This window comes from Erpetoichthys calabaricus, chromosome 2 (assembly GCF_900747795.2).
Source record: "Erpetoichthys calabaricus chromosome 2, fErpCal1.3, whole genome shotgun sequence".
Lineage (NCBI taxonomy): Eukaryota > Metazoa > Chordata > Cladistia > Polypteriformes > Polypteridae > Erpetoichthys > Erpetoichthys calabaricus.
This window is the reverse complement of record NC_041395.2, coordinates 138,060,402-138,080,383: the sequence shown is the minus strand read 5'-3', so window position 1 is coordinate 138,080,383 and position 19,982 is coordinate 138,060,402. Positions and strand designations below refer to the sequence as shown.

General features: G+C 38.9%; 1 protein-coding gene across 19 annotated transcripts in view; it reads left to right on the top strand.

The window, feature by feature from the left end:
- dlg1a (discs large MAGUK scaffold protein 1a) overlaps window positions 1-19,982 on the top strand; it is a 525,807-nt gene that overhangs the window by 317,156 nt on the left and 188,669 nt on the right. For all 19 annotated transcript variants that reach the window (XM_051923937.1, XM_051923931.1, XM_051923927.1 and 16 more), the window contains 3 exons: window positions 2,582-2,751; window positions 5,862-5,998; window positions 18,336-18,480. In XM_051923937.1, coding sequence (XP_051779897.1) covers window positions 2,582-2,751; window positions 5,862-5,998; window positions 18,336-18,480 — 452 coding nt within the window. The remainder of the gene's footprint in view (window positions 1-2,581; window positions 2,752-5,861; window positions 5,999-18,335; window positions 18,481-19,982) is intronic.

The following is a 19,982-nucleotide window of genomic DNA, read 5'->3' as shown; positions in this document are numbered from 1 at the left end:
GTGAGCAGGGGGACTGTTCGCACACCTAGACGATACGGACGCTCGTCTAAAAATGCTGAAACATTACCTTCATGTTGCTCCCTTCTGTGCAGCTGCTTTGTGAAGCGACATGCTTCCCGCACGGTGCTTCGCATACTTAAAAGCTCAAAGGGCACGTATTGATTTTTGATTGTTTGTTTTTCTCTGTCTCCCTCACTCTCTCTGACATTCTCTGCTCCTGACGGAGGGGGTGTGGGCAGAGGGGCTGTTCGCACACTGGCCTAGAGGATACGGACGCTCCTCTAAAAAATGCTGAAAGACTACCTTTATTTTGCTCCCTTCCTTGCAGCTGCTTTGTCCGGCGGTGCTTCGCATACTTAAAAGCCAAACAGCCCTATTGATTTTTGTTTGCTTTTCTCTCTCTGACATTCTCTCCTCCTGACGCGCACTCCTTTGAAGAGGAAGATATGTTTGCATTCTTTTAATTGTGAGACGGAACTGTCATCTCTGTCTTGTCATGGAGCACAGTTTAAACTTTTGAAAAAGAGACAAATGTTTGTTTGCAGTGTTTGAATAAAGTTCCTGTCGCTCTACAACCTCCTGTGTTTCTGTGCAAATCTGTGGCCCAAGCATGACAATATAAAAATAACCATATAAACATATGGTTTCTACTTTGCGGATTTTCTTATTTCGTGGGGGGTTCTGGAACGCAACCCCCGCGATCGAGGAGGGATTACTGTATTGCCTAAAGTGAAGAGACAAACAAAATATTGTTTAAACCTTATTTAATCAATGCAACCTATAACCTCCATGTCAAAAATATAATAGCAACATTTTGTAAAAATAATAATAAACTAATAAAGTTTGAATTGATAAAGGATCACCCCCCACACACACACACACACACACGCACACGCACACACCTACCCAATTTGTCAGTACTTTATGGAACCCCCTTTTGCTTTAATTCTAGCCTTGAGTCTGTTGGGATACTTCTGTACCAGCTTTGCACATCTAGACTGATCAATTTTTGCTCACTTAGCTTTACAGAACTGTTCAAGCTCAGTCACTTTGTATGGTGACTGTGGGTGGACTATAACTTTTAAATCATTCCACAGATTTTTAATAGGGTTTAAGTCTGGGCTCTGACTTGGCTATGCATTCACTTTTTTCTCCTTCAGTCACCATATTGTCAATTTTGCTGGGTGCTTCAGGTCATTGTCATGTTGAAAGGTGAACTTTCTTCCCATTTTCAACTTTCTGCCAGAGATCACTTCTACCCTGACCAGAGCTCCAGTTGATGTTCCAGAGAAGCACCCCCCACAACAGGATGCTATCACCTCAGTGCTTCACTGTAGGTATAGTGTGTTTTGGATAGTGAGCTATATTGGCTTTCTGCCAGATGTACTATTTGGTTTTGAGTCCAAATAGTTCAATTTTGATCTCAACTGACCATAGCACCTTTTTCCACTTGGCCTTAGAATCTTCAAGGTGCTTTTTTGCAAAGCTTCAACAAGACTTAATGTGGAGGACTGATTTGAGGAGTGGCTTTTTTCTTGCAACCCTGTCATACAAGCCACACTTTTCACATGCACGTGATGACCACACTGTACCATAAAGTCCTGTAACTCCTTCAAAGTTGCCATTTGCATCTTGGTAGCTTGTCTGACCAGTTTCCTCTTTGCTCTTCATCTAAATTTGAATGGCCTCCAAACACTTTCCATTTCTTAATTATGGACTTTACTGTGCTCCTAGGGATTGATAAAGCCTTGGATTTTTTTTTGTATCAATCTCCTGGGTTGTGCTTGTCCACAACTTTGTCCCTGAGATCTTTTGAAAGTGACTTGCCATCCATACTCAATTGTTTGCTTTCAGTTTCAATACCAAGCACTGGAATGCTCCCGGAAAAGCTGTTTTTATGCTAAAGTAACCAAAATGATTACAGTTGAACACAGGAGGAAAAGCCAGTTATCTTGGTGTGCAATGGAGAAGGTGATTACTTATGCCTGATTGAATTTACAAATATTGATTGGGAGAAGGGTGATCCTTTATCAATCTTAGTGATTCTTATTTATTATGTATTATTTTTACAAACTGTTACTATTATATCTTTAACTTGAATGTTATAGATTGCGTAAATAAAGCTGAAAAAAAAATATTGTGTGTGTGTGTGTCTTTGTTTTAGGTTGTAAAGCAGCAACATGTGAATATTTTCAAAGGGGGGGTTCTTTTCTATACCCACTGTACTTCAATTTTCTGTGGTATTGCTAGTACATCTTTTAATTTGCTAAGTATAGCTGAGCCTGCGTCAGTTTTCTATCAGCTTGCAACCCTCCCTGGTTTCTAATATTTCTGCCTTTTTATTCACTAGACCTTCTATCAATTTTCTAAACATTTTCTAAACATGCCTTTTTCATTAATGTTAATATAATAACGACTATTTACAGGTATAGGTACAGAATTAGCTACATTAGTAGTCTTGCTGCATAATAAACTCACGTACTATGTACTCAGTTCATCCTGTAAATAATTACTTAATAATTAAAATTCTACATCTTTAGCATCCTTAGAGTTTCTTTCATATCAATTTGTTTCAACATAGGGTGAACGATTGCATATTAAGAGTAAATGATGTTGATGTCCGGGACGTAACACACAGCAAAGCAGTTGAAGCACTTAAAGAGGCAGGCTCAATAGTAAGATTGTACGTCAGGAGAAGAAAACCTATAACGGAAAAAATCATGGACATAAAACTTGTCAAAGGACCAAAGGGTAAGACTTGCAATTTATATTGTTATCAATGGTGGGATATTAATCAATATTGATATTAATGGTGGTTTAGGAAAAGATCTGTCCAATTTTATGAACACGAACCATAAGTCGCAAGTCTACATTAAACACTGTCACTTTCTCTGTTGTGGTTCAGTGTGGCAGTAGACTATTTTCACAAATAACCCAGACACACGTGCTGCAGTAAAATAAAAAAAAAAAGCAATTTATTTAAAATGTAAGGATAATAAAAGATGAATATATACAAGTGTGCGTATATATAATATACATACACATACATATACTGCCCTGTCAAAGACCAGTAATAGAATGAAATGTAAAATATTTGGTATCAATTGCCCTATGTGTATCTTCATTGCCTTTCCTCAGAATCCATGTGTGTCTGAACCTGCTTCTCAGACTGTCATTATTTTCGATTTGGCTTGCTTGCCTCCTGTTTGCTTTTATACATCCAGTCTTTGAAAGCGTCTTTCAGTGTGCCTGTCACTACCCAATTTATTACACACGCCTCCTGTGCCTTAACTTCTACTCATAAGCCTTATGCTTGCACTCTTCTTTCGATTGTGTCATCAAAATCAAACTGACAAATGAGATTGTTTGCAGAGACTGGACACACACACAGAAATTAGTGTTTTATTATATAGCAGACGTGTGTGTATATGTGTTATATTCATACACACATATGTAAGGATATATAGACAAAGGACAATCACAACGCAATACATAAAATGGCAATAGTTTAGCTGAATGTTTTCTCTGCTATAGGAAAAGGCTAATAACTTGTGAATTCCTTTTTTTTTTTTTTTTTTTTTTTTGGCTTATATCTTTTTCTCTTATATAGAAAAAGACACAACGCATGAATTCTTATCTTTCAATTCATGTGGTTAAGATGGTTAATTGTTCAGTTAGTTATTAAGTTTCTAGTGCCTGCACCATGGCATTGATTTACTCATAGCTAGTCTACAATAGCTTACACACCCATGCAGAGTTTCTGTGTGATGCTGCCATGAAAGTTCCTATTGTATTTAGGATAAAGCCAGTTGATGTAATAATAACAGCTTCAGAGTAGGATTTCTTCAGATGTTATAGGTTTCCTCCTAAGTACTGAGTTATAATCAACAGTTTTCATAATCAAGTGAGGTTTGGCATAGGTGATATTTTGTTTTTTTCCTAGTCAGCTTTCTCCAGCACACATAAAGGAAGTTTATGTGCACTTTCATTTTGCATGAAATCATCGCCGTCTCTGCCTTGGTCACACCTACAGGCTGCAGGCATTAATTTACTGTTTTCTTGAAGATTTTTGCAATCAGTGTCCTCGGTTGCTAGCAAAGTTATGTTTGCTGGGCAGCCAGTAATTGGTCAGCTCCTGCCTTAAGCAAGATGATGCATGCCTTTTACATATGGTCTCTCTCTGCTCGTGCTCTTGCTATTAATTAGAAAGCTTTGGATTAATGGCACCCTCGTCCAACTCCTATACAAACAACTCTTACAAGTTGGAGTTAAAAGGTATTGCTCCTACCTTTGTTTTGGCCACACTCTGTAGGTTATGGGGTCTTGCTTTGATGGCAGGAGTTATGGCAGAGCCCGTCGTTTTTGGTGGAGTATTGGAGTTTTGTTCATTAAGGTTGCCAACCATTGAGTTATGTTCCTTTGTCCCTGAGCAAGTATTTAGCTGTTTCCTCACAGAGGGCTATTGATGATTTTATCAGATAAAGCATAGAGGCTACATTCCAAAGAGAAGCCCAGTAAATAAGAAGCTGAAATTAAGAGTGTCTAGCTGCAGTTTTTTCAAGCCAGGACTTGTGTTCCAGGCATAGCAAAGTGCATAATGTCAATCTGTCCTACAGTGGAAATAAGATCTACATTCTAAAAGTAAATCACTATTGGAAGAGGAGAAACAGATTTCGTTTAGGGCAATATTTAATTGATTGTTCTTCCCTGAAATCAATAGTATGATCCTATTGTACTGGTTTGAATTTAGCTTCTCTGTTGTTTTATCAATAAAGAACAGTAGTTCCACACAAAGTAAGTAATCATATACCTCCTTCATACATTTGTGTTCCTAAGTAATTTGTGCATAGTAGTGAGTAAATTAGACAATCTAATTGTGTAAATTGATGCTGCTACATTTATTTCTGACTACAGTTGCATGTGACATTAAGAATATTAGGTACATGTTTAGATTAAGAAATATGTTGTAAAATAAAAGTTTTTTTTCTATTAGGGTAATTACTTCCTCAGAGGTTTATCTTTCAAGTAGTTAATAGATTTATGTTTGAAGAATATAAAAAATATAGTAATTAAGCCACATGCAACTGACATGAAATTGTTGATAAATTGTATATGGATATTTAGTCCTAAATTCTAACGAAATTGAAATTTTAAATGTCTGATGTATTTTTCACTCATACACACAAGTTTGTAAAATCTGAATGAATAGTGACAGTGATGCATAGTAAGCACACATGTGCTTGAAATGAGTATAATACTGTGCACAAAGAGCATCCCAGTAAGAAGTACATTTGATTATATAATTGGTTCTGAGGCTAAAGATCTACGCTAGTATCTGGTAGGTTGCCGGTTCAAATCCTGTTACTGGCAGAAGGGGTCCTTCTCTGTTGGGCGCTTGAGCAATGCCCTCAACCTGAAAATTACTCCAGGGGTGCTGTACAATGACTGGCCCTGTGCATTGACCTCCAAAGGTAATGCAAAAAGACAATATCCATTCAGGGATTAATCCAGTGTAATAAATACAAATACAAAATACCAATAATTAAAACAGATGCCTACTGTTTCCATCCACATTCTGCTACTGTAACTATTTTTTTCCCAAAGTGATATCAAAAATCATTGAACCCTATAATTTTGTATGTCAGGATGAAAATTTCAGAAGTCTTTGCGGCAATGTTCAGTTATTTTCAATGAGGTAACACTGGACATTTTTGGAAACGGTTTCAGAATATCAAGTCATTAGCAGCAATGTTGATCATTTATAGTGGGGTGTAGTTCTCCAAAAGGAAACATAAAAAGCCTACTTGGCATAATGTTTCCTGTAAATTTAATTTCTAAATCAGTTCTGTATTTTCATGCAGGTCTTGGTTTCAGTATAGCAGGAGGGGTTGGAAATCAACATATACCTGGAGACAACAGCATTTATGTTACCAAAATAATTGAAGGAGGAGCTGCACATAAAGATGGCAAACTGCAAATAGGAGACAAGTTGCTTGCGGTAGGACATTCTTTTTCTGAGGCAATTCTTTTGAGTTAACACATAAAGCGGCTGTTGCATTGATTCAACCCATTATTTTATAGTGATATGATTGCCATTAAAAAATAAAGAATTCATTGTCAAGAACGATAACTATTTTAAACATCAACTAAACTTTGTTGTTATTTGCACTTAGTTGGTTCATTAGAACATTATAGGAACATCTTTCCTACATTATATAAGTTAATGTTCTGATTCTTTTCCCTCATATAAAGAAAATATAAATAAATATAAAGCTCCTTTTTGGTTAGAGACACCTACTGAATACTAACATCTTTCTAGATACCTGTATTTAAAGTGAGATTACCATCAGTCAAAGTTAAGTATGTGTTTTTTATACATCTACTCTATTATTAAAGTGGTTTAACATAATACCTAAATAATATGTATAAGTACCATGTTTTTCCAAATATCCCTTGCATCCCTGTATAACCTGCACATTTTTTCTCTTTTAAAAAAAAAAAACATTGTATAATCCACACCCTTGTATAACCTCCACATTTATAAAGCATTGTAAAGTATAGGAATAACCAGAACACCTGAACAAATTAAACCAAAATCAACAATATCCTGCATGTGTAAAATATTGCACCACTTGTAACTATTGCTTGCCTTTTTCAAATAACATTTTGTAATAAAATAAAAAAATATTTCGTATTTGTTGTTTAGCAACTAAATTCTGTTCCAGCAACCAGCCAAGGCGTGACCACAATTGTGCTTGTGACTTTACTTTAGCCTACTCAATTTCTTCTATTCTTTGTGAAGTAGACATTTTTAACATTTATACATTCTGCTTTGTTACATCTTAAATCTTTGAATATCATTTTGATTGTTTTAAAACTTATGAACATTTCTTTAAGATCTGTTTGATAGTACTGTGTGCATTTTTTATAGCTGCTTTTCATTCCTAATTTTCTCTAACTGCCTTTCTGATCCTTTATTACCTTTTAAATATTTGCATGTCATTTCTGTATGACTACAATGTACTAGATTTAAAACTTATAATAACCAGGAATGGTGCGAGAAACGGAGGAATGGAACCAGCTTCCTTAAGCTGATTGTTGGTGTGTGGCTATTGAAAGGACAGCTGGCATCTTCATCAGCTACTTCCTCCTGGTATCCGTCAATAAGGGCGCACACATAAAGGCGACCTTCAAAAGGACGACCTCAATTGGGCGCGGCGAATAAAAGTGCACATAAATAAAAGCGATTTTCAAAAGGGTGACCTCAATTGAGCGCCGAATAAAGGCACGCGCAAATAAAGGCGAGCTTCAAAAGGACGACCTCAATTGAGCGCCGAATAAATGCGCGCGCAAATAAAGGAGCGCTTCAAAAGGATGACCTCAATTGAGCGCAGCGAATAAAGGCAAACGCAACAAAATTACAGAAAATGTATTAGATAAAAGCAATGATTGAACGTATAAAAAGGTGAAAGCAAGAATATTAAAACATCCAATTAATTAATGCATGAACTTCTAACGAACTATTTCTAAAGCTCTCTATATTTCGTTGTTTTCAAAATTACAGAAAATTCAATTAAGGCAATGACTGAATGTATAAAAAGGTGAAAGCAAGTTACACTTGAAGCTGTAGATTATGTGCAATGCCACGTAGATATTCGAGATGCGGTCTATTAGCATAATCAAGGACAATTAATTTAATTCGCTCCGAAGGTCATCCTTTTGAAGCGCTCCTTTATTTGCACGCGCATTTATTTGGCACTCAATTGAGGTCATCCTTTTGAAGCTCGTCTTTATTTACGTGCGCCTTTATTTGGCGCTCAATTGAGGTCGCCCTTTTGAAGGTCGCCTTTTTGTGCGCGCCCTTGTTGAATAGAACCCTTCCTCCTTGCCGCTGAGGTGTTCTATGATGCAGTGTGCTCCCAGCTACCTTAGGCCTTCTCATACACACCACCCAACTCTGCCCCTCTCCATTCACCCAGGTTCAGAGACAACCTGCATACCTTACTATCCTCCAGCTCTGTGAGCTGACTCAAGACCAGGATCCACATCCAGTAACCATGTATCAAAACCGATGGGCTTTAGCAGCCAGGAGGCTCAATCAAAGTTCTCTTAACACTAGAATTACCAGAGACTATGAAAAAACTTGTAGATCCGGCCCACCTTAAATCCATTCACACATCTCCCTCAGCATCCTTTATCCTGTAAATGTGCCGATTAATACGAGCAGCAAGCAGCCTGCTATTCCATCCCCCACCACCGCAGACCGTGTACAAACTTCTCCCAGCTCATGCCTTGATTATCTGGGAGTGAAGTGCTGGAGTTTTAGAGTGGAAATAATAGATCGTTATTTGGAACATATACATTTTATGTGTGTTCCGTTTCTATAATAATCTGTGTAAACACATTGTTAAAACAGAAACGTTTGTCATATTTTAGTAGTAAATGACAAAATATTGGCGTAAACTATATAATATGTGAAGCCTGAAGTCCAAAGATCAAATAAACACTTTCACAAAAGGTTCAAGGACGATACAACAGCTTCCGTGGCGTAGCGGTAAGATTTGCTGACTTGTAATCAAGAGTCCCAGGTTCGATCATGTCTGCCTCCTGTATTTGCCGTTTTAAGTAGTGAGCTGCTCTTATTTTTAATATTGTACACATACATTTGGTTTGCATTTGTAACAGACGGTGTACATTTATAGGACTTGTGAAAGTTACCGCTTTTTTCACTTTTATTCTCCCAGTCACAATCGCGATACATACTACCGCCCTAGGGATCTGACGCTGTTAGTTTTTATTTGAAACTGGGAGTAACTGTAGATGTGAGTGCTATTTTGAGGCAATGGAACTGGACATTCTCTGATCTGGAGGGATAAAAGCTGACACACAAACACTAATGAATCTGCCTTCTTCGTATCTCACCGTCCCTTGATTTTTTTTTATTCAGTTTTATTGAGTGTTCCTGCTCATGCTGAATTAGTATGTACCTTATGGTCTTTGATGTCAAAAAAAAAAAACACAGAGACATAGGTATATAAGATATTTGGAATTATTCATTTTATGACCTCTATAGTACATTTTGGAAAACATTGTGGCACGGATGCAACATTATTCATATTATTTATATTCATTTGCAGAACACCACATGTAAGGACTGGCAAGATCAGCGAAAAAAAACATGTTGCTGCTTCTTTTGTACTCCAGGACATGCAGAGGCAACGATAGATAGATAGATAGATAGATAGATAGATAGATAGATAGATAGATAGATAGATAGATAGATAGATAGATAGATAGATAGATAGATAGATAGATAGATAGATAGATAGATAGATAGATCTTTATTGTCATTGTCACTTATACAAAGGAACAATGAAATTGAAGGTGCAATAGTACAGAGAGGTCAGTTCAGCGCTATATGCAATCATCACATTCAAATGTTAACAGTTCAAACACACGCAACGACCAGTCCTTCCTACATTTACGACGTGTGTACCTGTTGCAATGCACACACTTCTCTCTATGCTATGGTTTCTATTACACACCTGAGAGACAATATATGTGACATTTTGAAGAAATCATTTTATGACCTGAATAGTACCAACCAGAAAACATCGTTGCACTAATGAAGTATTATTTGAAAACGGACAGCATCAGATCGGGTGTGAATTTATGCTGGTGCCGTTACTTAGAGTCAGATCAGGTTGGGGTACAGCGTGATAGTTTAGCCAAAACGTTGTTTGGAGGCTCACTTGAGCACATAAACGCATAGCTTTGCTAGCTTAGCCTGGCGTAGCTAAAGTTAAGATTATAAAACGGGATTTTCTAATGGCCAAATATAACCAAAACAGTTCTTCAGCTTTACCTATGAAATGTAATCCCCCAGGATCTGGTTTGGAGCGTATAGCGGTTTGTACAATCCCAAGCAGCACATGCGTGAGGCATCTTTATCCATTGCTTCACTCCACAGCAGTGCCACTCGCAATATGGCAGCGATGTTAACGTACGATGCTGCTGGTCATGTGGTGTCTAGTAATTCTATGTCTATGCTGTGAAAGGCATGCACGGAGCCCACTGAGAAAAGAAGGGTGTTCATGGCTCACTTTACAGAGGAACTTAGTCATCGCATCTTACTAGAAAAGGCGATGGAAAAAGAAAAGGAGGATGCAACATCGACAAGCTTCTGTTCCAGGACAGCCACTTTCCCCAGGAAAGTAAACTGAGTCAGTGTCAGGTGCCCTTTCAATGTAACAGGAACCACAGCATAGAGAGAAGTGTGTGCATTGCAACAGGTACACATGTCATAAATGTAGGAAGGACGGGTCCTTGCATGTGTTTGAACTGTTAACATTTGAATGTGATTATTGCATATAGCGCTGAACTGACCTCTCTGTACTATTGTTGCCTCTGCATGTCCTGGAGTACAAAAAAAACAGCAACATGTGGGGACTGGCAAGATCAGCGAAAAAAACATGTGGTGTTCTGCAAATATGAATAATTGTGAATTTCCCCTTGGGATTAATAAAGTATCTATCTATCTATCTATCTATCTATCTATCTATCTATCTATCTATCTATCTATCTATCTATCTATCTATCTATCTATCTATCTATCTATCTATCTATCTATCTATCTATCTATCTATCTATCTATCTAGAATCCATGCCACAATGTTTTCCAAAATGTTCTATAGAGGTTATAAAATTAATAACTCCAAATATCATACAGTGATCCCTCGCTATATCGCGCTTCGCCTTTCGTGGCTTCACTCCATCGCGGATTTTATATGTAAGCATATTTAAATATATATCGCGGATTTTTTGCTGGTTCGCGGGTTTCTGCGGACAATGGGTCTTTTAATTTCTGGTACATGCTTCCTCAGTTGGTTTGCCCAGTTGATTTCATACAAGGGACACTATTGGCAGATGGCTGAGAAGCTACCCAGCTTACTTTTCTGTCTCTCTCTCTCTCTCTCTCTCTCTCTCTCTCTCTCTCTGTCTCTTGCGCTGACTTTTTCTGATCCTGACGTATGGGGATTGAGCAGGGGGGCTGTTCGCACACCTAGACGATACGGACGCTCGTCTAAAAATGCTGAAAGATTATCTTCATGTTGGCTACCTTCTGTGCAGCTGCTTCGTGAAGCGACATGCTGCACGGTGCCCCCCTGCTCAATCCCCATACGTCAGGATCAAAGAAAGTCAGCGCAAGACAGAGAGAAAGTAAGCAATCTAGCTTCTCAGCCATCTGCCAATAGCGTCCCTTGTATGAAATCAACTGGGCAAACCAACTGAGGAAGCATGTACCAGAAATTAAAAGACCCATTGTCCTCAGAAATCCGCGAACCAGCAAGAAATCCACGATATATATTTAAATATGCTTACATATAAAATCCGCGATGGAGTGAAAGGCGAAGCGCGATATAGCGAGGGATTACTGTACTACTAAAATATGACAAACTTTTCTGTTTTAACAATGTGTTTACACAGATTATTATAGAAACGGAACACACATGAAATGCATGTGTTCCAAATAATGATCTATTATTTCCACTCTAAAACTCCAGCACTTCACTCCCAGTTAATCAATCAAGGCATGAGCTGGGAGAAGTTTGTGCACAGTCTGTGGCGGTGGGGGATGGAATAGCAGGCTGCTTGCTGCTTGTCTTAATCGGCACATTTATAGGACAAAATACGCTGAGGGAACGGTGCGAACAGGTTTAAGGTGGGCCGGATCTACGAGTTTTTTCGTAGGCTCTGGTAATTCTAGTGTTAAGGTGTTGTATCTGCATAACCCCTTGTACCTGCTGCTCGTGTGTTTGCTTCATAGCTGGATTCTTCAGGTATTCCCAGACCCTCAGAGTGTCTGCAGCCACCAGAGGAGCATGTCCCTGCCAGGTCTGGAGCCAGGGATGCCCTCTTATGAATGCTTTTTAAGCTTTGGTCTAACATATTAAGCATGATGTACTTTATTTTTTTTTAAGTAGCCTACAGTGCTGGTAACATTAGAGCTTGCACGCACCGCGGCTGCAGTTTGTTTTTTATTGGCTTGAAATGATATTGGAGATGGAGTAGAGTAGAGAGCTATGAGACAAATTAGATACATTCTTGCTTATAGTTATATCACCTGGAGTAGTCAATGTTCAATAAGTAATTCTTCCCATCAAAGGGTTAACACACTCACACACCCCAACCAGGGCCAATTCTACAAAACCACTTCATTTAACCTTCATGTATTTGGGCTGTGTGTCATTAATTAAAAAAAGCAAGGACATGGAAGTATAAATGAAAGCCACGGCAAAACTGGAAGAATGTTGAAACTCCCTCCAGAAGGACATCAGCAGGGTGTGGAGTTAAAGTCATGTCCCTGAAGCTGTGAAAGATCACGCATTAAAAACTTATAAGTACAGTTCATGTGGCAGCCATGTCATCTAAGGGAGTATAGCTGCTAAGAGGTACGACACGTCACCATCTCAGAGCAGATGCAGTAAGTTTCTGCTGGTTAAGGGATCAATGCACATACATACGATTTTTTAGAAATCAGTGTTTACATGGGGAAGTAATCTTTGGCAAAAAGTGGTTAAACGTCATCATTGGTCACCGTGACCAGAAAATAACCATGAAGCCAGTGATTTTATTGTGTCATATAGATACATTTAGTCAAACTGACACTTTATTTATAGTTCTCTGTTACCGGATTATGCACAGCACACTCTTTCTGCTTGGTGTGCAATTGAGTCCTGTAAAGGGACCCGGTATGTGTGCCCCATTACCTTACATCCAGTGATACTGAAATAGTAATAACACAGGTATTTATACTTCAATAAGATAAGTATTGCATTAGGTTAGTCAGTACTTTAAAAAATAATTAGACTGCTTAACACATTACTTTTCACGTGTTACCCTACTGCTCTTGAGATTATGTTTGCAAAGTTTAGCAGTATACACGTTGGTAAGAACACGCAGATGCTTCCTGAGAGGCTTCCTTATGAGGAGACAAAATGGCGACTACTTTCACTAATTGTGAATGCAAGAATTTAAACCGTGGTCACTTAATCACCAATATTCTTTACTAAAGTATTCATTTCATTTCTTCTTAGTTCAGTTGCATTTTACACCTCAAACTTTCAAACGAGCTAAACATCGCATGGATGTGTTGAAGGAAGTGAGGAGAGATCAAATTGGTTAATTAATTACCGGTCTTGCATTTTATTAATGCCAGTTCCTACTTTGTTTACCTTACCTTTGTTGTTGGAGGCATATCTCCAGCCATTAGACTTAAGTCAAGATAAAAGAAGAACACTCATTTTTAAGAAACAGAATAATACTGTTTATTGTTAAACTTCAGGATTACATAAATATAATAATATAATAACTGCATATATATATATATATATATATATATATATATATATATAGTATTTGTGTGTACAGTAGTGGCCAAAGGTTTTGGCAGTGACACAAATGTTGTGTTTTGCAACATTTGTGGCTTCAATTTTTGTGGTGGCAATTCACATGGTTTTTATATTATTGTGCAGTTATCAGATGCGTTTTTGTTACCACAAAAGCCCATTTTCACTTATTTTGGCCCTGGCACAGAATGGTCAACTGAAAGTGTCCAGTAAATGCCAGGACTGTCTCCTCCAAAGGAGTCAGCTACAGAATTATGTTGCCACCTGTACAGTACTTGCTCAGTTCTGGCAGCAGGTGAGTAAGAGTGCATCAGCACGCACAGTTTGGCGAAGACTTTTGGACAATGGCCGTGTGTCAAGTGCAGCAAAGAAGCCACTTCTGTCCAAGAAATATATCAAGGACAGACTGAAATCCTGTAGGAAGTACAAGGATTGTCCAGAGAAGGAAAAGGTAAACAATACCATGAGTCCAGTATCGTGCCAACAATGAAGCATCGTGAGACAATCCATGTATGGGGTTGCTTCTCATCTAAGGGAGTGGGCACACTCACAATTCTGCCCAAAAACGCTGCGATAAATAAAGAATGGTATCAAAACGTCCTCCAAGAGCAACTTCTTCCCACAAGCCAGGCACAATTTGTGTTTTTTTCCAGCGTGATGGATCACCATGTCACAAGGCAAACGTGATATTGAAGTGGACCCATGGCCAGGAAACTCTCCAGATCTTAATCTCATTGAGAACCTGTGGGCAATTCTCAGAAAGTGTATGGAGAAGCAGAATCCCAAAAATTGTGATTAAACCCTAAGCTCTAAAAAGGCAAAAATGGATCACTGTCAGTCAGGATTTGGCCCAGAAGCTGATATGCAGCATGCCAGAGCGAATTGCAGACATTATGAAGGAGAAAGGTCAACACTATAAATATTGACTCAATGTTTAACATAAACACAACATTAGGGTCACTGCCAAAACTTTTTGCCACTACTGTATGTACAGTATGTATGTTTGTATGTATGTATGTATGTCTTAGACAGGATAGGATGGGATTGGGTTTTACGGAGTTTGATGTATGTTAAATCTGTTCCCTTTACAGGCCTGGTGTGCCACTAAACCCTAGCAGAATGAGCAATGCCTATTTTCTGTGTGCATAAAGCCATTATCAAATAACTCAAAAAATACTTGTACAGTAATCCCTCCTTCATCGCGGGGGATGCGTTCCAGACCCCCCTGCGAAAGGTGAAAATCCGCGAAGTAGAAGCCATATGTTTATATGGTTATTTTTATATTGTCATGCTTGGGTCACAGATTTGCACAGAAACACAGGAGGTTGTAGAGAGACAGGAACGTTATTCAAACACTGCAAACAAACATTTGTTTCTTTTTCAAAAGTTTAAACTGTGCTTCATGACAAGACAGAGATGACAGTTCCGTCTCACAATTAAAAGAATGCAAACATATCTTCCTCTTCAAAGGAGTGCGCATCAGAGAGAGAGAGAGAGAGAAAAAAAACAAACAGTCAAAAATCAATAGGGCTGTTTGGCTTTTAAGTATGCGAAGCACCACCGGACAAAGTAGCTGTGAGGAAGGGAGCAAGCATTTTTTAGAGGAGCGTCCGTATCCTCTAGGCCAGTATGCGAACAGCCCCTCTGCTCACACCCCCTCCATCAGAGCGAGAGAGAGAGAGGAAAGCAAACAATCAAAAATCAATAGGTGCTGTTTGATCTTTTAAGTATGCAAAGCACCATGCGGGAAGCATATCGCTTGCAAAGCAGCCACATGTAAGCCCAGCGAAGAAGGGAGCAGTGTGAAGGTAATCTTTCAGTGTTTTTTGAGTGGCGGCCGTGTCCTCTAGGGGTGCGAACAACCTCCGTGCTCACAATATATTTGAGGAGTTTTATTTAATACATAATACGTGCTGTGGTTGGGTAGCTTCTCAGCCATCTGCCAATAGCGTCCCTTGTATGAAATCAACTGGACAAACCAACTGAGGAAGCGTGTACCAGAAATTAAAAAACCCATTGTCCGCAGAAATCCGCGAACCAGCAAAAAATCCACGATATATATTTAAATATGCTTACATATAAAATCCGCGATAGAGTGAAGCCGCGAAAGTCGAAGCGCGATATAGCGAGGGATTACTGTATAGTATGCGTTACTATGTATGGTACAAATAGAACACATTTCAAATAAGCAAGTGCCTAAATGAAAGCAAGCTGTGCTGAGGGCACAACCTGATGTGCTTAAGTTTTATAACAGTGAACATATAAGGTGGGTTTTATTTAACTGTATGATGTTGCGTATTAACTCACCAGTGGTCATCTTATGAATGCAATCTCAATTTGGGTTATCTCAAATCACACGTTTATTGTCTTAACTCCTAAAACCATTTGTTAATACTGTTCATATTGGAATGTTTGATTATCATTTACTACATGCAGTATGTCAAATTTTCTGTTCTTTATTATCCACATCGCACCCAGAAAAGTGATCGCATTGAGAGGTTGTCCCAGCTGCACACATCACTTTTGTGGAGTCATATTAGAGGCTTTGATCATAGGTCTCACTGGGCACCTATATTCTGTTTCTCACCACCTCTGTACAATTTTTGATCACAAATGAATTTACGCTTTTTTTAACTGCTGTATGATTGTGCACACTAGGGGGCATACATCAGATCTGATTGATGGGTTATTATGCACATTTTTTATGCGAAATGTGTCACGTTTCAATATGCATATTTAATTTTAACTTTTTATTGTTTTTAATGCACCATGTTAAACCTTGACACATGCTGTGAATGAAATTACCCAATTGCCGGGAGCAGACATTTATCACGACTACCACAGCAAACACCCCATTTCTCCCATAATGTTCAGTATTTTGTGTAGTTAGTTGAATAAAGCAACTTTGTTACAGAAATATTTTTTACTGATTTGTGGGGTGCTTAGAAATTACATGTGCATATATTTAAAGTTAGTTTCAATTAATTTTGATATTTTTTTGTTATTTTCGAAGTGTTTTGTTATTTTATTTTGAAATTGATTTTTATTGCATATGGTCTGTATTTCTCAAAGAGTATGGACATGATAACAAATTTGCCATTTCTACTGTATAATATATACAGTAATCCCTCCTCCATCGCGGGGGTTGCGTTCCAGAGCCACCCGCGAAATAAGAAAATCCGCGAAGTAGAAACCATATGTTTATATGGTTATTTCTATATTGTCATGCTTGGGTCACAGATTTGCGCAGAAACACAGGAGGTTGTAGAGAGACAGGAACGTTATTCAAACACTGCAAACAAACATTTGTCTCTTTTTCAAAAGTTTAAACTGTGCTCCATGACAAGACAGAGATGACAGTTCTGTCTCACAATTAAAAGAATGCAAACATATCTTCCTCTTCAAAGGAGCAAACAAATCAATAGGGCTGTTTGCTTTTAAGTATGCGAAGCACTGCAGCACAAAGCTGTTGAAGGCAGCAGCTCACACCCCCTCCGTCAGGAGCAGAGAGAGGGAGAGTGAGAGAGAGAGAGACAGATAACAAAATCAATACGTGCCCTTTGAGATTTTAAGTATGCGAAGCACCGTGCAGCATACTTAAAAGCTGCACACAGAAGGTAGCAACGTGAAGATAATCTTTCAGCATTTTTAGACGAGCGTTCCTTTCGTCTAGGTGTGCGAACAGCCCCCCTGCTCACACCCCCTACGTCAGGATCACAGATAGTCAGCGCAAGAGAGAGAGAAAGAAAAGTAAGTTGGGTAGCTTCTCAGCCATCTGCCAATAGCGTCCCTTGTATGAAATCAACTGGGCAAACCAACTGAGGAAGCATGTACCAGAAATTAAAAGACCCATTGTCCTCAGAAACCCGCGAAGCAGCGAAAAATCCGCGATATATATTTAAATATGCTTACATATAAAATCCGCGATGGAGTGAAGCCGCGAAAGGCGAAGCGCGATATAGCGAGGGATTACTGTACAGGGCAAGACAAAAAGAAATACCACATTTCAAACGTTTATTCTATAAAAACGCTACAAGATAAAATACATTTCATTACGACACATAAAAGGGTATCCAGAATAGATTTTTTTCACTGTGTTTCAAAAATGATGTCTTCAAGGTTGTGGCCATCATTAGCGATACACTCTTCGAGACGATTTCTGAATGCTTGCAAGACTCTTTCGGCCATTTCAGGAGGAATAGTGGTGATTTCTTGGCGAATAGCATTCTTGAGGCTTTCAAGGTTTTGAAGTTGGTGTGTGTATGCCTTCGACTTTAGATAGCCCCATAAGAAGCAAGATCAGTGGATCGTGAAGGCCACCTGACATCGTCGCGCAGGGAGATCACCTTCCCTGGAAATATTGCATGGATCTCAATACCATATGAGTATAGTGAGGTTCTGCACTACCATCATTTTGTATGGATGGAAATTAAGGTCCTTGAAAATCCTCCTCAAAGACGTGTTGGAAATGCCTAAGGCATGTTTGCACACTGAACGTCTAAGAGACTGCAAAATTGATACCGTTACAGCATGGATGTTTTCAGGCGTTCATACAGTCTAAGGACAGCCTGGAGATTTTCTGTTCAATGTTGTACCCATCTGTCTAAATTTAGCCACCCACTGAAGAATTGTTTTCCGATTTGGGACGTCACTGTTACGAGGAATGCTGAAGTGTGTTCGGAAGGCATGTTACGTAGTAATGATGGATTAATTATTTTTGAAAAATGCTTCAACAGTGAAAGCACAGTGCACACTGAGCCAAGGCATGTTGCCCATCTGAAAACTACAAGGGATCGCCTTTCAAAAAAACCCAACCCACTCGGCTGCCTCTACCTTGCGCAATAACCTTGAGAAATGTGTTAATTGATTTTGGCTCATCCTGTAATATATTAAAAAGATATTATGAGAGCTATACTTTCCTCATAGGTAAACAATGTTAGCCTTGAAGAGGTGAGCCACGAAGAAGCTGTAGCTGCTTTGAAAAATACCCCTGATGTTGTTTACTTGAAAGTGGCAAAACCCACCAGTGTGTACATGAGTGACAGCTATACCCCTCCTGACATCAATAACTGTAAGTGCCTTTTTACCCAAATGTTTTTCATACAGGTGAATGATATTTATCATTATTTTCTCTGTTTGATACATACAGTAGCTCTTACTGTACAGTGGTGTGAAAAACTATTTGCCCCCTTCCTGATTTCTTATTCTTTTGCATGTTTGTCACACAAAATGTTTCTGATCATCAAACACATTTAACCATTAGTCAAATATAACACAAGTAAACACAAAATGCAGTTTTTAAATGGTGGTTTTTATTATTTAGGGAGAAAAAAAAATCCAAACCTACATGGCCCTGTGTGAAAAAGTAATTGCCCCCTTGTTAAAAAATAACCTAACTGTGGTGTATCACACCTGAGTTCAATTTCCGTAGCCACCCCCAGGCCTGATTACTGCCACACCTGTTTCAATCAAGAAATCACTTAAATAGGAGCTGCCTGACACAGAGAAGTAGACCAAAAGCACCTCAAAAGCTAGACATCATGCCAAGATCCAAAGAAATTCAGGAACAAATGAGAACAGAAGTAATTGAGATCTATCAGTCTGGTAAAGGTTATAAAGCCATTTCTAAAGCTTTGGGACTCCAGCGAACCACAGTGAGAGCCATTATCCACAAATGGCAAAAACATGGAACAGTGGTGAACCTTCCCAGGAGTGGCCGGCCGACCAAAATTACCCCAAGAGCGCAGAGACGACTCATCCAAGAGGTCACAAAAGACCCCAGGACAACGTCTAAAGAACTGCAGGCCTCACTTGCCTCAATTAAGGTCAGTGTTCACGACTCCACCATAAGAAAGAGACTGGGCAAAAACGGCCTGCATGGCAGATTTCCAAGACGCAAACCACTGTTAAGCAAAAAGAACATTAGGGCTCGTCTCAATTTTGCTAAGAAACATCTCAATGATTGCCAAGACTTTTGGGAAAATACCTTGTGGACTGATGAGACAAAAGTTGAACTTTTTGGAAGGCAAATGTCCCGTTACATCTGGTGTAAAAGGAACACAGCATTTCAGAAAAAGAACATCATACCAACAGTAAAATATGGTGGTGGTAGTGTGATGGTCTGGGGTTGTTTTGCTGCTTCAGGACCTGGAAGGCTTGCTGTGATAGATGGAACCATGAATTCTACTGTCTACCAAAAAATCCTGAAGGAGAATGTCCGGCCATCTGTTCGTCAACTCAAGCTGAAGCGATCTTGGGTGCTGCAACAGGACAATGACCCAAAACACACCAGCAAATCCACCTCTGAATGGCTGAAGAAAAACAAAATGAAGACTTTGGAGTGGCCTAGTCAAAGTCCTGACCTGAATCCAATTGAGATGCTATGGCATGACCTTAAAAAGGCGGTTCATGCTAGAAAACCCTCAAATAAAGCTGAATTACAACAATTTTGCAAAGATGAGTGGGCCAAAATTCCTCCAGAGCGCTGTAAAAGACTCATTGCAAGTTATCGCAAACGCTTGATTGCAGTTATTGCTGCTAAGGGTGGCCCAACCAGTTATTAGGTTCAGGGGG